At 45.8% G+C, this 16683-nt stretch overlaps 1 protein-coding gene across 17 annotated transcripts in view; it reads right to left on the bottom strand.

The window, feature by feature from the left end:
* Positions 1-16683, bottom strand: part of Arhgap10 (Rho GTPase activating protein 10) — a 267994-nt gene that overhangs the window by 77380 nt on the left and 173931 nt on the right. For all 17 annotated transcript variants that reach the window (XR_015643473.1, XR_015643474.1, XR_015643476.1 and 14 more), the window contains 2 exon segments: positions 13127-13232; positions 11425-11584 (listed from right to left, as the gene is read on the bottom strand). Coding sequence is in view for 12 of the 17 variants with exons in the window: in XM_087595148.1 (XP_087451274.1) it covers positions 11425-11584; positions 13127-13232 (266 nt within the window). In the remaining 5 variants the exon portion in view is untranslated.

Here is a 16683-nt window from a genome sequence, read left to right as displayed (position 1 = left end):
CCTTAGTACTCACTTTTAATCCCAACCAATAAAGATAAAATTTGTAGAAGGAAGCACCCATGTTTGAAAGTGATGTCTAATTGAGTGCCAGGCAAAGTGACAAATCAGAGAAAGATTTGACAGAATAGGATATGACCAACTCTCATGAGAAGAGAGAGGAGAGGGAAGCTCCTTAAAGGACAGACAGACAGCACAGGAAGAGAGAGTGAAGAATACAGTAGAGTTTGTGGAGAGCAGCACAATAGAGTTGAGAGGGAGAGAAGAACAGCACAGAGAGGGAGAAGGAGGCAGGTTTGCTGGGAGAGTTTTACAGAGACAGACTGAAGAGAGAACAAGCTGGGCACAGGTGAAGACAGAATGAGCTAGAGAATGAGAAGGAGCCAGAAGATTAGGAAAGGTTGCCAGAGTTAGTTTCAGGCCAAGCAGAGCAATTCAGTCAGAGAGGCCAAGAGAAAAGCCGGATTGAATCACAGAAGAGTTTGAGCCAGCATAGCTGAGTTGAACCAGCTAATCAGAGCTCTAAAAGAACAAAAAAGGGCGAGCGTATTCAGCTGTAAGTCTCTGAGGCTGAAAATATTCTAGGACTAGATTAGATGGTACAGAGGCTAGAAGCTTCCAGGACTAGGCCTAGGTTAGCAGAGACAGGCAGTAAACCTTGGAGACAATTACAAGAGGAGAATAAGTTACTTTCACAGGGAAGGGCAGGGTGGGTAGGCAGGAGGCAGGGAGGGGAGATAATGTAAACTGTACATTGCTGCTGTAACTGGGCTGAAGAGGAAGCTCTAACAGGCTACACTGGTTAAAAAGACAAGACCTGAAAGATGGCACTGCTAGGGTCTAGGCATAAAATTGTGATGCTAAGGGTCAGGTTTGGAAGAGGTCTGGGTTTGGAATGTTTCAAAGGGACCAGTTTCCACCTAAAGCTATGTGACCAGACTCTTGATGTCACATAGGAGATACCCAAAGCTATAGCATATAAATACAACTGAGCTAAATCAAAACCACTGAAGAACCTGATTATGAGAATGAACTAAATTGTAGGCATCTCGCACTCTCTCCCACACTCTGACAGGTGCTGTATGTGTAATGAAAACCCTGGCAAATCAAAGGAGATGGAAACTGATTTTAGTGTCAGCAGGAACTCAAGACTGCCTTGATTAGCACCTGGAGGTCATCAAGAGTCCAGGAAAGAGCTTTCCGATTGCAGCCTCTGCACCCCTAGTCAAACCTACCGACCCTGGGTTCTCTGTCTCCCCATCCTGCCTCCATCTGAGATCTACCATGGAGGACCCCTCAGGCTGGGTACTCATGAGGAACCTCACACTAACAAGCCCAGTTTCTGTATAGCCTGACTCAAGGCTTATAAGAGGAAAAACTAAGACTCCGCCCAGATCCCATTTAGCCCAGGACTATGGGACTACGAAGGACCCTAGTTCTTACTGAAGTGTAAGAGCTATTACGAGGCTTCTTAGCCTGGTAGAAAGTAGGAAGGTTATGGGGTTCCTGTGAAGGACCCTAGGGGCTCTCACCTTACACTCACTGCCTCAGGTCAAGATTAGGCCAAGTATGAGCTTCTTGCTTCTGGTCAAGACTAGGCCAAGTTCTATTCTCCACCCACGGTTCTTCAGAGGAGCAGAGACATTCTTGAAAAACCGCAGAATGTACTGACTGGGAGTCACCTGACCCTCTGGTCCTAGTTAGAGTTCAAATGCATGTCATATGCTTGCTAGCCAATAGATTCAATGGTCAATATGCTTAGCCAATAAGTTTAAACTATAACCTTGCTGATGTAACCTGTACCCCTAAAAACTGTAAAAACTGCTTGTTATAGCCATTTGGGGTCACCTTCTAGTCACTTGACACAAGGGGCTGATTGAGGGTCGACCCCAATGAGCTAGAAAAATAAACCTCTTGCGTTTGCATCGAACTCCGTTCTCGTGTCCACCTGGGGGTCTCCCAGTAGTTAAGACTCGCTTTGAGCCTTACAACTACAGACCTAAAAAAGAGGAGACCAAACCTTGCAAACAGCGATGAAGAGGCTCGTGTGCATAGTGAGTAGGTCTCAGAAGGTTTGGGTAGTGGAGTCTCAGTATCAACGTGCTGTACGACACTGCAGAGGTAGGTAGACCCAGAGGTTAAAAAAAGAAACAAAGGAAGTGACTGAGGCCTACATTTTCTCTAAGTTTTGCATATGCACAGGTAGCAGGGACCCTTTGGAAAACATGGGAGCATTTCCTCTGCACGTATCCCAGCCTGCTGGAGAATATGGTTGAGAACTTCACTGTTATATACGTGTGAGCATCCCCAAACAGGAAACCTGAATAAGAAAAGCTTTGCCACACACGTCAACGTGACACTCAAAACTTTCAAATTTTAAAGCATTTATTTGTGCTTTCAGTTCAGATTAAACTAGGTTAGATTAGATTAGATTTCAAAACTGGTAAAGCCTATGAATTTATTTCAATATCCTGGAAATTACAAAGCCTGGAACCTGAAACCCTGATCCTAAGCACTCCGAGTAAGGGTTGTTTAACCTACTCAGTAATACACGCTTTACTATCCCACCTTGTTCATGAAAACTGTGTAACTTATTTTCAAGACTTTCTTATAGTTCAAGAATCTAAAATTTCATTCCACCCCATTTTACTGCTGTTTAGAATCTTCTACTTAGAATGTTCTACTTAGAATGTTTATCGTAACTTCAGGCTTCTGAAAATGTTTTCAGGCATCCGGCAGGTGATCCACAAATATTTCAAATCTGTTATTTAAAATCAACTTAGGATAATCCAACTCCCTAAACAATTAAGCCTTCTTCTAAAAGCCAGGGAAGTCAAAAGGGGCCAGAAAGTCACTGTGAAACTGTACTGTCCTAGGCTGGATTCCTAGGAACTCTGCAACCTTCATCAAATTCTTAATCCAAGCCTAGCTTCCCCACGTGTGAGAGACAGACAACCTAATATCTACCTCGGGGCTGCTGAACACAACAGTAACTGAGATGGTGACATCAGATACAGAACAGAGGGGTGCACTTAGGAAATGCCAGGGAGCCGCCATTGCGACAGCCGCAATAAGGACACAAGGCAGGCAATGGAAACCAGAGCTGTGAGGCCAACACCCCCTGAACCTCCTGGCAGAGGAGCTGAATCCCAGGTGAGGAGCATCCACCACACTTGAGACTGACCGGGAAGGGAAAAAGAAGTGAGGCAGCACGGAAGGAGCCCCTTCCCTGTCTTATCCACTTGTTCTGAAAACCACCTGATCTTTTGGTTTTCTCAAAATGCCACAAATTGCTACAGTTGTTTTATTTAAAATGTAACTGTTCAGACATATTTATCAGTTAAAAAACAGGCTTTAAAAGACAAAAAAGCTGGTTCAAATGTCAGCTCAGCCACTTTCTACTTTTAGCGTAGCCTGATGGTGCACTTTGTTTTCAGCATGAGATGCAGGTCCTCCCCAGCCCTCCCTGTCCTGGTTACTCAAGGACGGTCTTTGGTTTCCTGTTCGACAGGGGAGGATGCTGCAGGGAGGCTGAAGAGATCACAGGAAAAGCCCGGAAATTTAGGGAAGGAAAGCCCCACACAAGGAACTGTCTGTTAGCACTCCTGATGACAGACAAACTGTCTATAAACTATCTCAGAGATTCTTCGTAAAGGGAGCTGAACTAGGCCTGGCGTACTGGGTTTTGAAATTATTATTCCCAATTTTGTCTTGCGCAGCAATGTGGAGAAGACTCTGAAGACTGTGCAGCTTCGTTTTTACAGAGAAAAACCGAGCCCTGGGTGCAGAGGCAGAAATCTAGCCCATGCACTTCTGCCTGCCCACACCCACTGCACGCAGCACCTGATTCCCTCCGGTGTGCTGGGAATAAAACACCCTGAAAGTGCCAGGAGTGGGTGGGATCAGGCTCCACACTCTCACTTTTCAGTCTGTGTGCGACCTGGAGGCCCAAGGACTGGTCTCTGCAGCTCCAATACTCCAGACACTTCTACAGAGTATTTCAGGGTGGGCAAGAGCTCTGAGGCCAGCAAGCTTTACTCCAACCCTGCTCCAGACTCATCTCCGACACCTGCCCTTCCTTTGCTCAATCAAAAGCTCACTCCTGGCAAATGGGTCGGACTTGTACTGAGAATGCTTTGTAAGACATCAGAGAGCCTGTCCTCTTTTATCGCAGCCCCACCTTCCCCCCATTTTCTGGAGCCCATGCCAGGGTTTTCTCTAAGCTGGGCACCCACGTACTTCAGAATGCCTCCTTCCCCCAGATCTTCTCTTCTAACTACCAAGTCCCCTGGGAAGGGACACCCTCAGAAGGTGCTCTCTCCCGTGCCCTCGCTCTCAGCTACACTCGGGAATCCTGTCATCGCTGTTTTTCCTTCTCCCTGAAAAGTCTCCTGCACTGTGAGAGCCTTTTTAAAAGTCATGTCTGAATGCAAATCCAAAGCATGGAATGGTCAACACTAGAGACAAACACTGGTGACATAGGGGACATCTGGAGAGTATTCTGTATGTGCCCACAGTTTAACATCCTGCTGATGACTGCTGGGAATTGGTCATTTGCAGTATGTGATACTAATTGTGAGGTATTAATTGTGAGAACACTTGAGCACACTGAATAAAACACCACAGTCCTGGCGTCTGATGTGAGCACCGCCTCCCTGAGTCATGGCTGGATTACCCATATAGCTGATCAATGCAGATGCTGGCTGAAAGCTAAAAGGTTGTTACATGGTATTGTTTGGGTCATAATGACAAGGAAAAGACACACTCCATGTACGTACACCTACCCCCAGAGCACTCTCCATCCTGAGTGGCTGACTCCCAGCATCCTTCCCATCTATCCTCTGTTATTTACGATTGGGGGCAGGGTGCTGGCTGACAGGAGGCTTATAATATGAATTTACAACAACAACAATAAAAACAGAGCATAGGATAGAAACGTCCAGAAATGACACAGATATTGACATTCTGCACCGAGCACGATCACCACAAATGATCTCTATTTCAAACCAAGAAAAATCTCATACAGTCCTATCCTCGTTTGCTTTCTGTTGCTGTAACCAAACTGACTAAAACAAAACCAACAAAAACCCAACTGGGAAGGAAAGGATTGATGTGGCTCACAGGTTATAACCCGTCATCGTCACTGGAAGAAGTCAAGGAAGGCTTGACTTGGAAACCACCCAGCAACTTGCTTATTCAGCGACCTTGCTCACCCAGCCGAGGCCCGCATGCCTAGGGATGGCGTGGACCACAGTGAGACAGCCCTCCTGTAGCAATTAACTAAGAAAATGCCTCCCGGGCAGGCCACTGACCAGCCGGATGGAGACAGCTCCTCAGCTGTAAGTCCTTCCTCCCATGTGTAATCTGGCTTTGGATCAAGCTCACCAAAACCAGAATAAATTAGTAGCACAAGGCTCCTCATTCTAAATGCTAACATGATTAGTTTGAAAAAGCTATCAAGAAAATCGTCAACAAAAAGTTTTATGTGAACAGAGGTTTAATGGTCTCTGTGTATTCTGGGGTCTAAAGAGACTACAAGTTATAAAGGTCGATCCTAGGACAAACTCTATGACCTCTTATCTCTATGAGAATCAGTGAAATACTTGAGCAAACTGAACTAAATGAGGTTCAGGTCAGCCCAAACCATTCCATCACACTGAGAAGCCAGCCAGAACCTGGATTACAGCCCTAATCCTCCATAACTGATTTGGTGGAGAGGCGTTATACGTGTTTTTGCATTAATGTGAAAGTAAAAATCCCAAGAAAGACGGCCTAGCATTAATGTGTTCTTTGATGTTCTCAGAGTTCTTTAGGATCTTCACTGGCCTTTGAATGGACAGTCATGTTGTAGACCTTAGTGCATTAAAATGTATGAAATCTAACCATGGGTTCAATGCGCACAGGCCTGAGGAGGTTTCATTTCCTCTACTGCTGTCTCTCTAAACAGCTCCTTACGTCCACATAAACAAGAAGCGCCAACTAGATGTTCCTCAGTCTTCAGCACCGCTGGTCCTTCTGGGTCCCTCCCTTCTGATAGTGTTCCGGCCTTCCCTCCAGCAGTACCGTGAGACAAGCGGCATCGAAACATAGGGGAAACCTATACTTATAACTTCCTATTCCTGCCTTCCTAGACCCTCAAGAGTTGACTTTTACTCTTGACAGAAAGGTCACTCCTGCAGGACTCCATGACACCTGCCATTTCCCACATCTCGTGTCACAGGCAGCCACTGGTATGCTTAAGGCCACTCTGACACATAGGATCTCTTATGACTACTCTTTTATCACTGATTCTAAAAACTTGATATTTTCTCAAGGACAGTGTTTGTATTGTAGCAACAAAGCACAAGGTGTCGGCATCAGACACTCACAGTCCAAGCCCAGATACCCGCACCTGCTCTTGTCCCATGAACAAGCTCATCTGTCCCTGGGCAGTTTACATACAAATTTTACACCTATGGAGGTATCGTCACATACATTGAGGGAATCAGGCATGTGACCACGAGTTCCTGAATACATATGCTGGGAGCCAAGCCCACTTACACACCCTCTGTCTGAGGAGTGTTTCGGGAATGTCAGGCCCACTTACACCCTCTGAGAACCTAGCCAGTTACCTGTACTTATCAATTTGCAGTTTAGGGCTATAGGGTAGTGAAATCGGTCCTGGGTCCTGGGTGACCTTCCCGCCTGCTTGTCTTTATAAGCCGCTGTTTTTAATTAAAGTTTGAGAGCTTGATCAGACCACAGACTTGCTCTCCTTCTTCGAGCCTCCTGTCCCCCATTCTTTCGCCCCCCCTCCCAGGTCTCCACTGAACCTCCTTAGGCCGGGGCATACATACACAGTTGGGCTGTTTGTTGGTTTTGTTCTTGTTTAGGAGGGGAACAGTACACAAGACTGTGCTAGGTAAATAACTACTCTATCACTAAACCAGTCTTGTCAAACTCCCTCAGCAAGGTGGCCTGGAACTTAATGCCCATCTGCCTCAGTCTTTGCATGCGCCATGCTCAACGATGACTTCATGTTTTTAGCATGTATTTTAAATGTCTGTAAACACAAAACCTCCAATTACAGTCAAAAGACACAAATTCTGTATTTTAATGAACTAAAAGCCAATCTCATGTCCTGAACTATTATCCTGCCTGCTGAGGGTGACTTTCCCTCAGATCTCCCAGAACAGAGTTCTTACAGGTTCCTACGAGAGCCATAGAAAACAGACAGCAGATTCTGCTGAGTGGTGCTGTTCACCTTGGAAAGCGTTGTCATCTTGACCGTGCCCTTAATCTACCAGAGCCCTCCCTCCAGATTACATATACCTCTACTTGCTGTTACACACCCCAGTCTATTGAGCTGCCTGACTCAAGTTTACAAGAAAGTTTAAAACCTGTCCTGAGAGCTGTCCTGAGAGCTGTCCTGAGAGCCTCCAGTGGCACACCCACCCTGTCGGCACCCAGCCACACCCCCCTTTCTAACCTCATCTCCTATGTCTTTGTGACATCTTCTCCGAGTAACCATCTCCTACCTTATGATATGGTCTTCACACCTACACTCTACAGGGCATCCAAGGAATGCCTAGCTTCTCAGGGATACTCCTCAATACACACACACACACACACACACACACACACCCTCACCCCAAAGCTGACATAGTCTTCCCTATGAAGTCCTCAGCCTCAGCATGTTCTCAGTTTCCCATACTGTATCTCATGGCTACTTCTTGAGTTTTCCTTTCCTATAACACGACTCTCATATTTAGCTTCCCCAAATCACACACATCTAACTCGCAACAGGCCCTCGGCAAACAGTGCTCTGAATTAATGTATGACAAATACGTAAAAGTCACAAAGCCATGGTTACAACCACAGTTGGAAAATCTGTGGGAGGTTCAGAGTACCCATTTTACAATGGAAAAACAATTTTCTGTCTTGCAAAGAAAAGAAAATACACACACCACCCTGATAATGTTTTTGGCCCAGGAACACTCCTTTTAAAACAACATCTTAATGTTTAGTGTGCAGAAGAAAGCAAGACATATGGAGTGAGTTTCCTAGCAAGTACATATGGATTTTATAAGAACAAGCAAGGGGCTTGGAAATCATGGCCTCTGAAGCACACGAACTTAAGCCTTTTCCTCACTCCAAGACCCAGCTGGAGATCTTCTGCTTCAATAGCATGGCACTTCCTCTTTACTTTGGTGATGTTCCTACACTCACTCAACATTTTCCCCAGGCCTGGGGAAGGAAAATAAGCACGAAGAGAATAAAACACCACCTTCAACTGCTGCTGCCCCTCCTGTCTGCTCTGTCAAGGGCACCATATGCACTGCTCTCTTCTGTACGTTCCCCTCGGGCTGGGCACTGCGGTAATGTTCTCCTTCCTCACAAGCCTCCTAGCCTCACTCTCCTCTGTGCTTCTTATTCCTAAATGTCTGTCAGAGGAACTCAATCCCTCACTACTTTCAGGTCCAATAGAAGCATGTGGCTAATATAGACACACATCTGTATGCAGTTCTCACAAACACTCTTGTCAGCAGATTTATTCTTCCTTAAAGCAGGCCCCATCTATGACATGCAGCCCAGTAAACTGTTCAGAAAAATAAAAATTTAAAAAACTTTGCAATACACAGGGGAAGTCAGAGGAAGCCAGGAAGTGAGGAACTGCAAATGAACGCAGACCATCACCTCTGCACAGCCACATTACCTCATACTTCAGCCTCCAGCCTCCCTACAGAGCCTGCCCACCTTTCTCCACTTTTCCTGGATAAGCATGGTGACCAACCCTCACCAAAGAAGCCTCTCTTTACAGCAATGGAACTGTCACAGAAAATGGCAACTGGACCAAGAAAGGGACCAGCAGATCGTGGGAGCCCAGCCACAGGAGAGACACCCACATCACAGCTCCTAGATGTAAGGCACAGATAACGAAGGAGGGGGTATGGGAGGGGTGAGGGCAGGGAGGCTGGGAGAGGCTGGAGAAGGAAAAAGAGTTGGGGAAGTGATATAATTCTGTTTCAATTAACGAGAGAGAGAGAGAGACAGAGAGAGAGACAGAGAGAGAGAGACAGAGAGAGAGAGAGAGAGAGACAGAGAGAGAGAGACAGAGAGAGAGAGACAGAGAGAGAGAGAGAGAGAGAGAGAGAGAGAGAGAGAGAGAGAAATATCTTGGCACTTTTCATCTGTATAGGTTGTGTCCAGCCACAGAAGGGCAGAGAAAAACCACAAACTCGGTCAGCTTGGCTCTAAAATACTGTACTTCTGAGAACTGCATGCACGGCTGCCCTCTTCTGCCTAGAGACAGGGATTGGTTCACCAGGGCTAACCAGAAATCTCTATGAACCTATCAATGCAGAGAGCCATCACCACATTCCTACAGAAACATCACGTGGTCATTTCCCCAGAAGAAGGGGTGTGAGTCCCCCTTACCCAAGAGCAAGACCCCAAGCCCAGTTCTCATAGATGAACTGCACCCGAGTCCCTAATCAAGACTGAATGTAATAATAGTTGAGTGACTGTCACGTTCAGAAGGTGGTGGTCTAATGATGTATTTTTCTAAATGTGAACAGTAGCCATCCTCCCTGGTGACTCAGTACATGCCGAGGCTCAATGGCAGTGTGACAGGACCATAAATGAAGGCATAAGTTCACCACCAGATGCTACCGAGACAGTAAGACTCACTGTCCCAAACAAACTGTCTTTACCACATCAGTAAAATCTGACAGACTGCCAGGATAAATACAAGTTTACGCGCACCATTGCTGCTCCAACAAGCAGCAAGTCCCAGGACCCAGGGAGAGCTCTGCTCTCAGCTGGCTCCAAGGGAACGTCTGTCTGCTCCATCCTTCCCACTGCCCCATGGCCCACAGGGTGTGCCAGGTTCATCAGCAATCACTCCCTGTGGACGGAACGGGTAGCATCAACACACAAAAGTATCACTGTGCTCAATGGTCCGGCAGAGAGAAGCAGGCCGAGAGAGACATCGACTAAGAAAACAAGCTGCAAGAATGGTAGGCTGAGGTACTCAGCCCTCAACATGATTGTCACCTACTTCCCAACCAAGCCTTCCAGTTTCATCGCTTTGTCCCAGGACCTGCTACAAGCTTGGCATATATTACAATTTTTAAGCACACAAATGGGCGACCGTGTGTCTTTACAGTCCTCGCATCCCCTGCCTTACAGGCAACCACAGGAAGCTAGCAAGGCCATGAACTCTAGCTGACAGAAGAGGTGGGGCCCTCTAGGACTTCTTGAAAGACTCTTAAGTATTTTTAAAAGTCACCTCTTGCCTGAACAACACAACAGCCACCTAAGAGATGACTTTGAACTGGAAAGTCTTCCCCCAGTGCTCAGATGTGGCAGTGCAGGTAACAAGCTGAAGTTCTTAGGGTAAGAGGAGAAGCATAATTATGAACTTTTAACTAGGAGAGGTCCGAAAAGGCTACGGACTTTGCCCCCACCCAACAGTGCTTTTTTCTTAAACTGTTTGTCTTGTTAAGGGTAAAAGGGTGCCTCGCTCAACCCTGAGCGCTTGTCAGTGCTTTTTTTAACAGGAAGAAACTTAGTCCTGAGGAAGGGGAGGAGGCGAGCAAAGGACACTGGGCACAAAAAACACCCTCTCGTACACACACTACCCTGAGTGACCCCAGCCAGTCAGCTGCATTCCCCGCAGAGCACACACTGCCATGGGGCAGGCTACACACTTGACACAGCCACACTCAGGACCTGAAGCAAATCTTCTCCCATGCTCTAGACTGAAGCTCTGTAGCTCTAACCAGAGGCAAAAGGGACACAGCCTTCTACGTAAGCGATGCTCCTGGCTGGCTCCTGAGAGAGAATTCTCATGACAGAGAAACGTGCCTTCTGGTCTCTTTTTTTCCAGCCTCCACTCTCACACAGCACTGCCATGATTCACCACACTTCCACAGGCCCCGAACAGTAATCGTGCTTCCTAGAAACTACTGAAGTCATGAGCCGAAGTAAGCCCCTCTTCCTTCTAAGTTGCCCCCCTCCACAGGAAATTTGTCACCACAAAAGGGTGACCAGCAGGTCCCTGGCTCCATATTACTTCCATTCACATTTTTATTTCCCTGAGCTAAAAAGCCCTCGCTTAACCAAGGGTATAAGGCAAGCAACTAACACATAAAATTGAAGAAATCCAAGGACAGAAATGAAAAGAGTCAACTAATTAGGAAACTAAACTGTCCACAGTGGCATCTGCACTGTGTATTCACTTGCATCTGGATACAATGTTCATCAGTGAAGCAATGAGGAGACCAGGTAAGGGTCAGATTCACACAACTCCGGCAGAAGACAACTGAATGTCAACTTCCTAGGAATAAGTCCACAGCAAGCACAAGACAGGAGCAGACTAGAAACAAAGCACGCACAAGTTCACAAGCCACACTCACAGGTACTATCAAAGAAGAAAAGCGGTACCTTTTCGTGGTTTTCGATCAAGATTTCTACGACGATATTTTGAAACTTCAAGTCCATAATGGCCGCAACAGTCTCTTCCTGTGGTCTCATCAGAGTGGGTCCAAATACCACTCCTAAATTCGCCACTGTCATTAGATTCTGCTTCGAGTGACTTGACACACTAATATTGATTTAGAAGGGAAAAAAATCTTAGTTGGGTGGCCACAGTAATAGAGCACTCAATATTCTGTATCTGTATTTCCTTAACGTACAGACAGGCAGAAGACGCAAAGTGTCTGAACCAAACAGCAGCCAGCACACGCAGACGAGACTGGTTTGTCCCCTCCCGATGCCACCTCCCCTTTTCCTGTCCTCCATTCCTCCCTTCTCCTCTATAACCAATCTCCACAGTCACAGGCTCCTTCCATGCTGATACTCTGATTCACTTCAGGCCTGAGCATGATCAGCTGACCTCAGACTGAAGACCTGAGACAGGGAGCCAAGACAAACCCCTCACCTCAGCTGCCTCTCTCAGATGTGTGTCACAGGAATGGAGACTAGCACAGCTGGGGACCTTGCCAGAATGAAGGACAATTCCGTTAAGTCGTTCCCTCTGAAGAGAGACCTCATACTAGCTAGCTCCTTTCTAAGCAGCCTTTCTTTCAATGGCCGCTGTCATCATTTCTTACATGTATTCACTCAACATTAGACAGACAAGTGGATTTATGTAGATAGAAAGCACGGTGCAGCTGTCTTGAACCAATGATTGGAAATAAAAATGGAATCTCCTAAATTAATCATAGTCCGTTTCACAAGCATAAGTCATACTGCTTGTCGTTTCAACAAGTGTGTCTTACTCCACAAATCACAGGACATAAGAGAAAAAGCAGCTGAGGATACCCATCTTTCCTCAGATCACCATCCCTGTGCTACCACAGACGTCTAGATGCCAGGCAATTAGATCTGCTTCATCAGCACACGCTCACTCCCTCCTTCCAGCCCTGCCACTCGGGGAGCACAGCAGAAAGGTGCTCCGGGCCCTACACTTAACTCAGGACTTCCTACTACAAGAGATGCTCGCTACTGTCTTAACACGCCTTGTTCTTCTGCTAGCTACCTAGCTGCAGTCATTTTAACATTCACTGTAATCTGTTTTTCTCCACCGAGCAGAGCCACCATTTTCCTTGTCCAACTATGTGTCCACTGGCACTTTTAAATGGCGCTCAGTTTTCTTTAGAGAAGACACGAGTTCCAAACACCGTTCTTCATTCACATTTTACATTCACCAAAATGATGATTTGGGAGCTGCTTTTTTATAGACGGGACTGTAACACATGGATGAACCCACTACTAGATTAAACGAACCTAAAGGACATGTTCAAAATCAGTGCTAGATGTGTTGGGTACCAAGCCCAATCTGCTAACAGACTCACATTCCTATCTCCACAATGTGTTCATTGTGGAGACACAATTGTGTTCAATTGTATAGGACAATATACAATCAACGCCTCTCCTTTCACCAAGCTGCTGGCAGTGGCTTTAAGCTACTCACACAGCATCAACAGGCATTCTATTTCACCACCCTGTCCAATACACAGAGTGGGCCAAATGGCCAGCCTGGTCCTCAGGTCTGGCCCCTGGGACTGGGGATACACGGCCAGCTCCACTAACAATGGCAGCACTGGTGGCACTGAGGGAGGGCTGATAGGAAAGAGTCACTCACTTGGTTAGGTGCTTCACCAAGATATCCAGCATCTCCTTATTCTTCTCTGGCAGTTTGTGTACCAAGAAGTGGATGGCACTGACACGGGATTCTGGGCTGCCACTTTCTATTTTAAGAAGGAAAAGGGAAAAGTGGTCAACAGAGTACTCAGAATCAAACTACGGTTTATAATAGTTTGATTAGGAGCTGAAGAAGGAATGAATTTAATCGCTGTGGGCAACTTTTCTTCAAAAGTATCTTTGTCACCACTGTTAAGGCTAAACTGTCCCTCCACCTTGCAAGTAACTCCCACATGGTTTCATGTATGCATGAGCTATGCCTTTCCCCAAGCATGCCTTCCCAGGGTTGGTGTTAAGGGCACAGGCAGCTCCAGTGCCAGCCCCCTGATCAACACCTGTTCTCCACAGCTCACAGCACACGTGACAGTCTGCAGTCTTGGGTGATCCACCAGGAACCACAAGTCCAATATCAACGACAGGATCCTTTTAGCTACAGGCTCAAGTGAATCTCCCCTAAAATTTATGACCAAGTTATATCATTTAGGTACCTCAGAAACGGGCAGTTCTAAACTGAACTCATGCTTTATTTGCTGACTGACTATACCTAACCAAGAGAAGGCACACAAGCCACGTAGGAGCCTGCAAGGGAGCGCCAGGGTGAGGCAGGGCATAAAGGGAAGGAGGGACAGAGACAGGGAGCCCCTATAGTGGACGGTGCTGGGAGGTCCAGAGACACAGGGCAGGAAGGGCAAGCACTGTTACTCCGACTTCTAAGGGTGCAGAGACAGCTGAGCTGTCCTCAGATGATTATAATATGGGTCTACAACTAGAATGCCGGCTTCATACCGATTATCAGTATATGAAAAAGGACCAGAATTTGTACCTAGGAACCACCTGGCCTGCGGGACACAAGAGGCCTCAAATAGCAAACATCAAAACAGTAGAAGCAAAAGAACTACAGAGGCTTCATATTAGAAATCTACAGATGCCAATAAAGACTGTATAATGTTGAAGAAGATGATTAGTAAGAAGAATATAATCTCATGTCAATGCTTTTGAGTTTTAAATAACAAAATAAAAGCAGAAACTCTGAAGAAGCAGTCATAGGCTCCACTGACATGAAAACTGTCAAAGACAGCAATTTTATTATCAAAAATTTAGAACTCTGAAGGCTTTGTGACAGAAAACTACTGGCTTCGGAGCCTACCCTGGCACTACGAAGCAGCACCCTACAATAAAATTCAAGTTTGTTATTTTGGAATTCAGCACATAGAAATATAAGCTAAAGAGGTAAGTTTCCTGCCCTCTAGTGATAGCATTCTTCACATCTAACCACGAACAACATTTTAAAGCTATTTGAGAAAGAGTAGAGACTTCCCTTTTATGTTTCACACTCCTCTTCACTACTACAGTTCATTAAACCAAGCTCACTCACGCTCGTGCGCTCTCTCTCTCTCTCTCTCTCTTTCTCCCTCCCTCCCTCCCTCCTTCTCTGTCTCTCACACACATACCTGTCTCTTCCTATGTCTGCTATTTTTTTAAGTTTTTCAACTTATACTGTTTTGACATCACCTCCTTCTATTAATAGGCACTTCTATAAGGTAACATAGACCTCCTATTCCAAATTTTTGCTAAATTACATTATTTTCCATTACTTACTCTATATGCACCTTACAGTATTTTCATTGATATCAGCTGACAAAGAATGAAAATGTAACATTTTTTCCTAGGGTACTTAATTTGACCATACCCCAAATTCCCATTGTGCAAGTTTGCTGTGATAGGAAAAAAGAAAAATCAACTGAGAAACGGCACATCAGCATCACCACACTTCTGTGTCTATTTACTTGCATAACAACAGAGACTGGAGTATAAGCAAGCCTACTAGAGCTTAACAGAAACACACAGGCAGACAATGCAATGGTCTAATATGTAAATGCCATGTGTCAATACTATTGTAAGGAAGTTACAATCAGTAACCTGTCAAGCAGTTCCTATGGGACACGCCAGCCTCAGTCACCATGCAAACATTACTGTGGTCCTCACCCACCTACAGGAAACAGGAGACATTGCATGTTTGACCCCTGTACTGACAATAATTCCGCATCCTTTCTCCTGTGTGTCCCAACAGAAGAGAATAGAAGGCTCTCGTTATGCAAATGCCATGCCCGGATGCTAAATTAGCTGTCTCTCATCAGAAATGGTGTGGTTACTCAGCGTGCTGCACAAGTAACCAGACTACAGAAGACACATGTGCAACAAGGAAACACAAGTGTTCCAGTTAGAGCGACCAGTGGGTAGACGGTTCTCAATACCTGATGCCAGGTACCAAGGATTAAATTGTCTATCTCATGCTAAGTCCAATGTGAGTCCAGCCCAACAGGATGGGTCCATGCTCACCATGGGCGGGTCGAGACTGTAGGCTACAGAACAAGGGCTACAGCACCGAAAAGGCAATCGGCTTCACAGAGAAGGCTTCTAGGTAGACGCTATCAGCTTTGCACAGGTTAACACAATCCTCTCAATTCAAGATGTGTGGCTTGTGGGCTACTACCCCTCAAAGTATAGTGTAGCTTCTCATGAAGAGATACTTTAGTTCTGTTAGTAAACCAAATGAATGTGGTTAAAACAGTTTAAGACTTTCAATTCTGAAATTGAAAAATGCCTCTCACATGTTCCCATATTAAGTCAGTTTTTCTTTTACAATAAAAAAAAAGATATGCACTTTTTGTATGTAGCGAAAACATAAAACCAACTTCTTATCTTTGTATTATAAACTCACATTCTTGACAGAAAATGATAGAAAATAAGGCACTGAAAGGAAATGGCGGAGGCCAGGAACTCTCAGTGAAGGAGAGGAGCAGCATTCTCATGTCACAGAGTGGAGAACAATCAAACACCAGTTCCTGTGCTGGTGTGAGGGACAGCCACAAAGGCTGGCCGCACGGGGTCATTTTAGCCATCAACTGAGCTGCAGACAAGGGACCAAGCAAAGCAGGCTGTGTTGTTGCCAATGGGAAGTGATAGTTAACCACAATCCCAATTTACCAACCCGCAAAAGGAGGCTCCCTGTGAATGAGACCCCTCTGAATTCTGTAAGTGCATTCAGTACGTAAGTACATTTGCAATGCCAGAGGAACTAGTCCCAAGCTCTTTCCAAAGAGTGCAGAGGAAGGTACTCATAAGAAAGGAAACTGTGACATCAAACCCTGCCCAGTACAGAGACCCCTAAGTAAACAAACCCATTAAGCACTCGTAGTTTCATTAAAACAGATTAGTTAGTGTGAGCCCTCCCAACTACAAGTGTACTTAGGTGCAAGTTCCTGCCAGTAACTCCGGGAAGTAAGGTATTCCTTTACAATGGAACTGTATTTAAATTAGTATGTAAACCATTACACCAAGGCCACAAGGTCAGGAGAAAAACACAGTCCCGACCCAGCAGGTGACAGAGCCTCTAGCATCTATTAGATTCTCAGTAGCACAGCTAACTAGACCAGCAAAGCCCACATTTCCGGCTTCATTGCCTCCTGATGTGTAGAAACGTCCTCATCTGGTAAC

This window comes from Rattus norvegicus, chromosome 19 (assembly GCF_021556685.1).
Source record: "Rattus norvegicus strain SHRSP/BbbUtx chromosome 19, alternate assembly SHRSP_T2T, whole genome shotgun sequence".
NCBI lineage: Eukaryota > Metazoa > Chordata > Mammalia > Rodentia > Muridae > Rattus > Rattus norvegicus.
The sequence above is the reverse complement of the archived record's forward strand: the minus strand, read 5'-3'. Positions and strand labels throughout refer to the sequence as shown.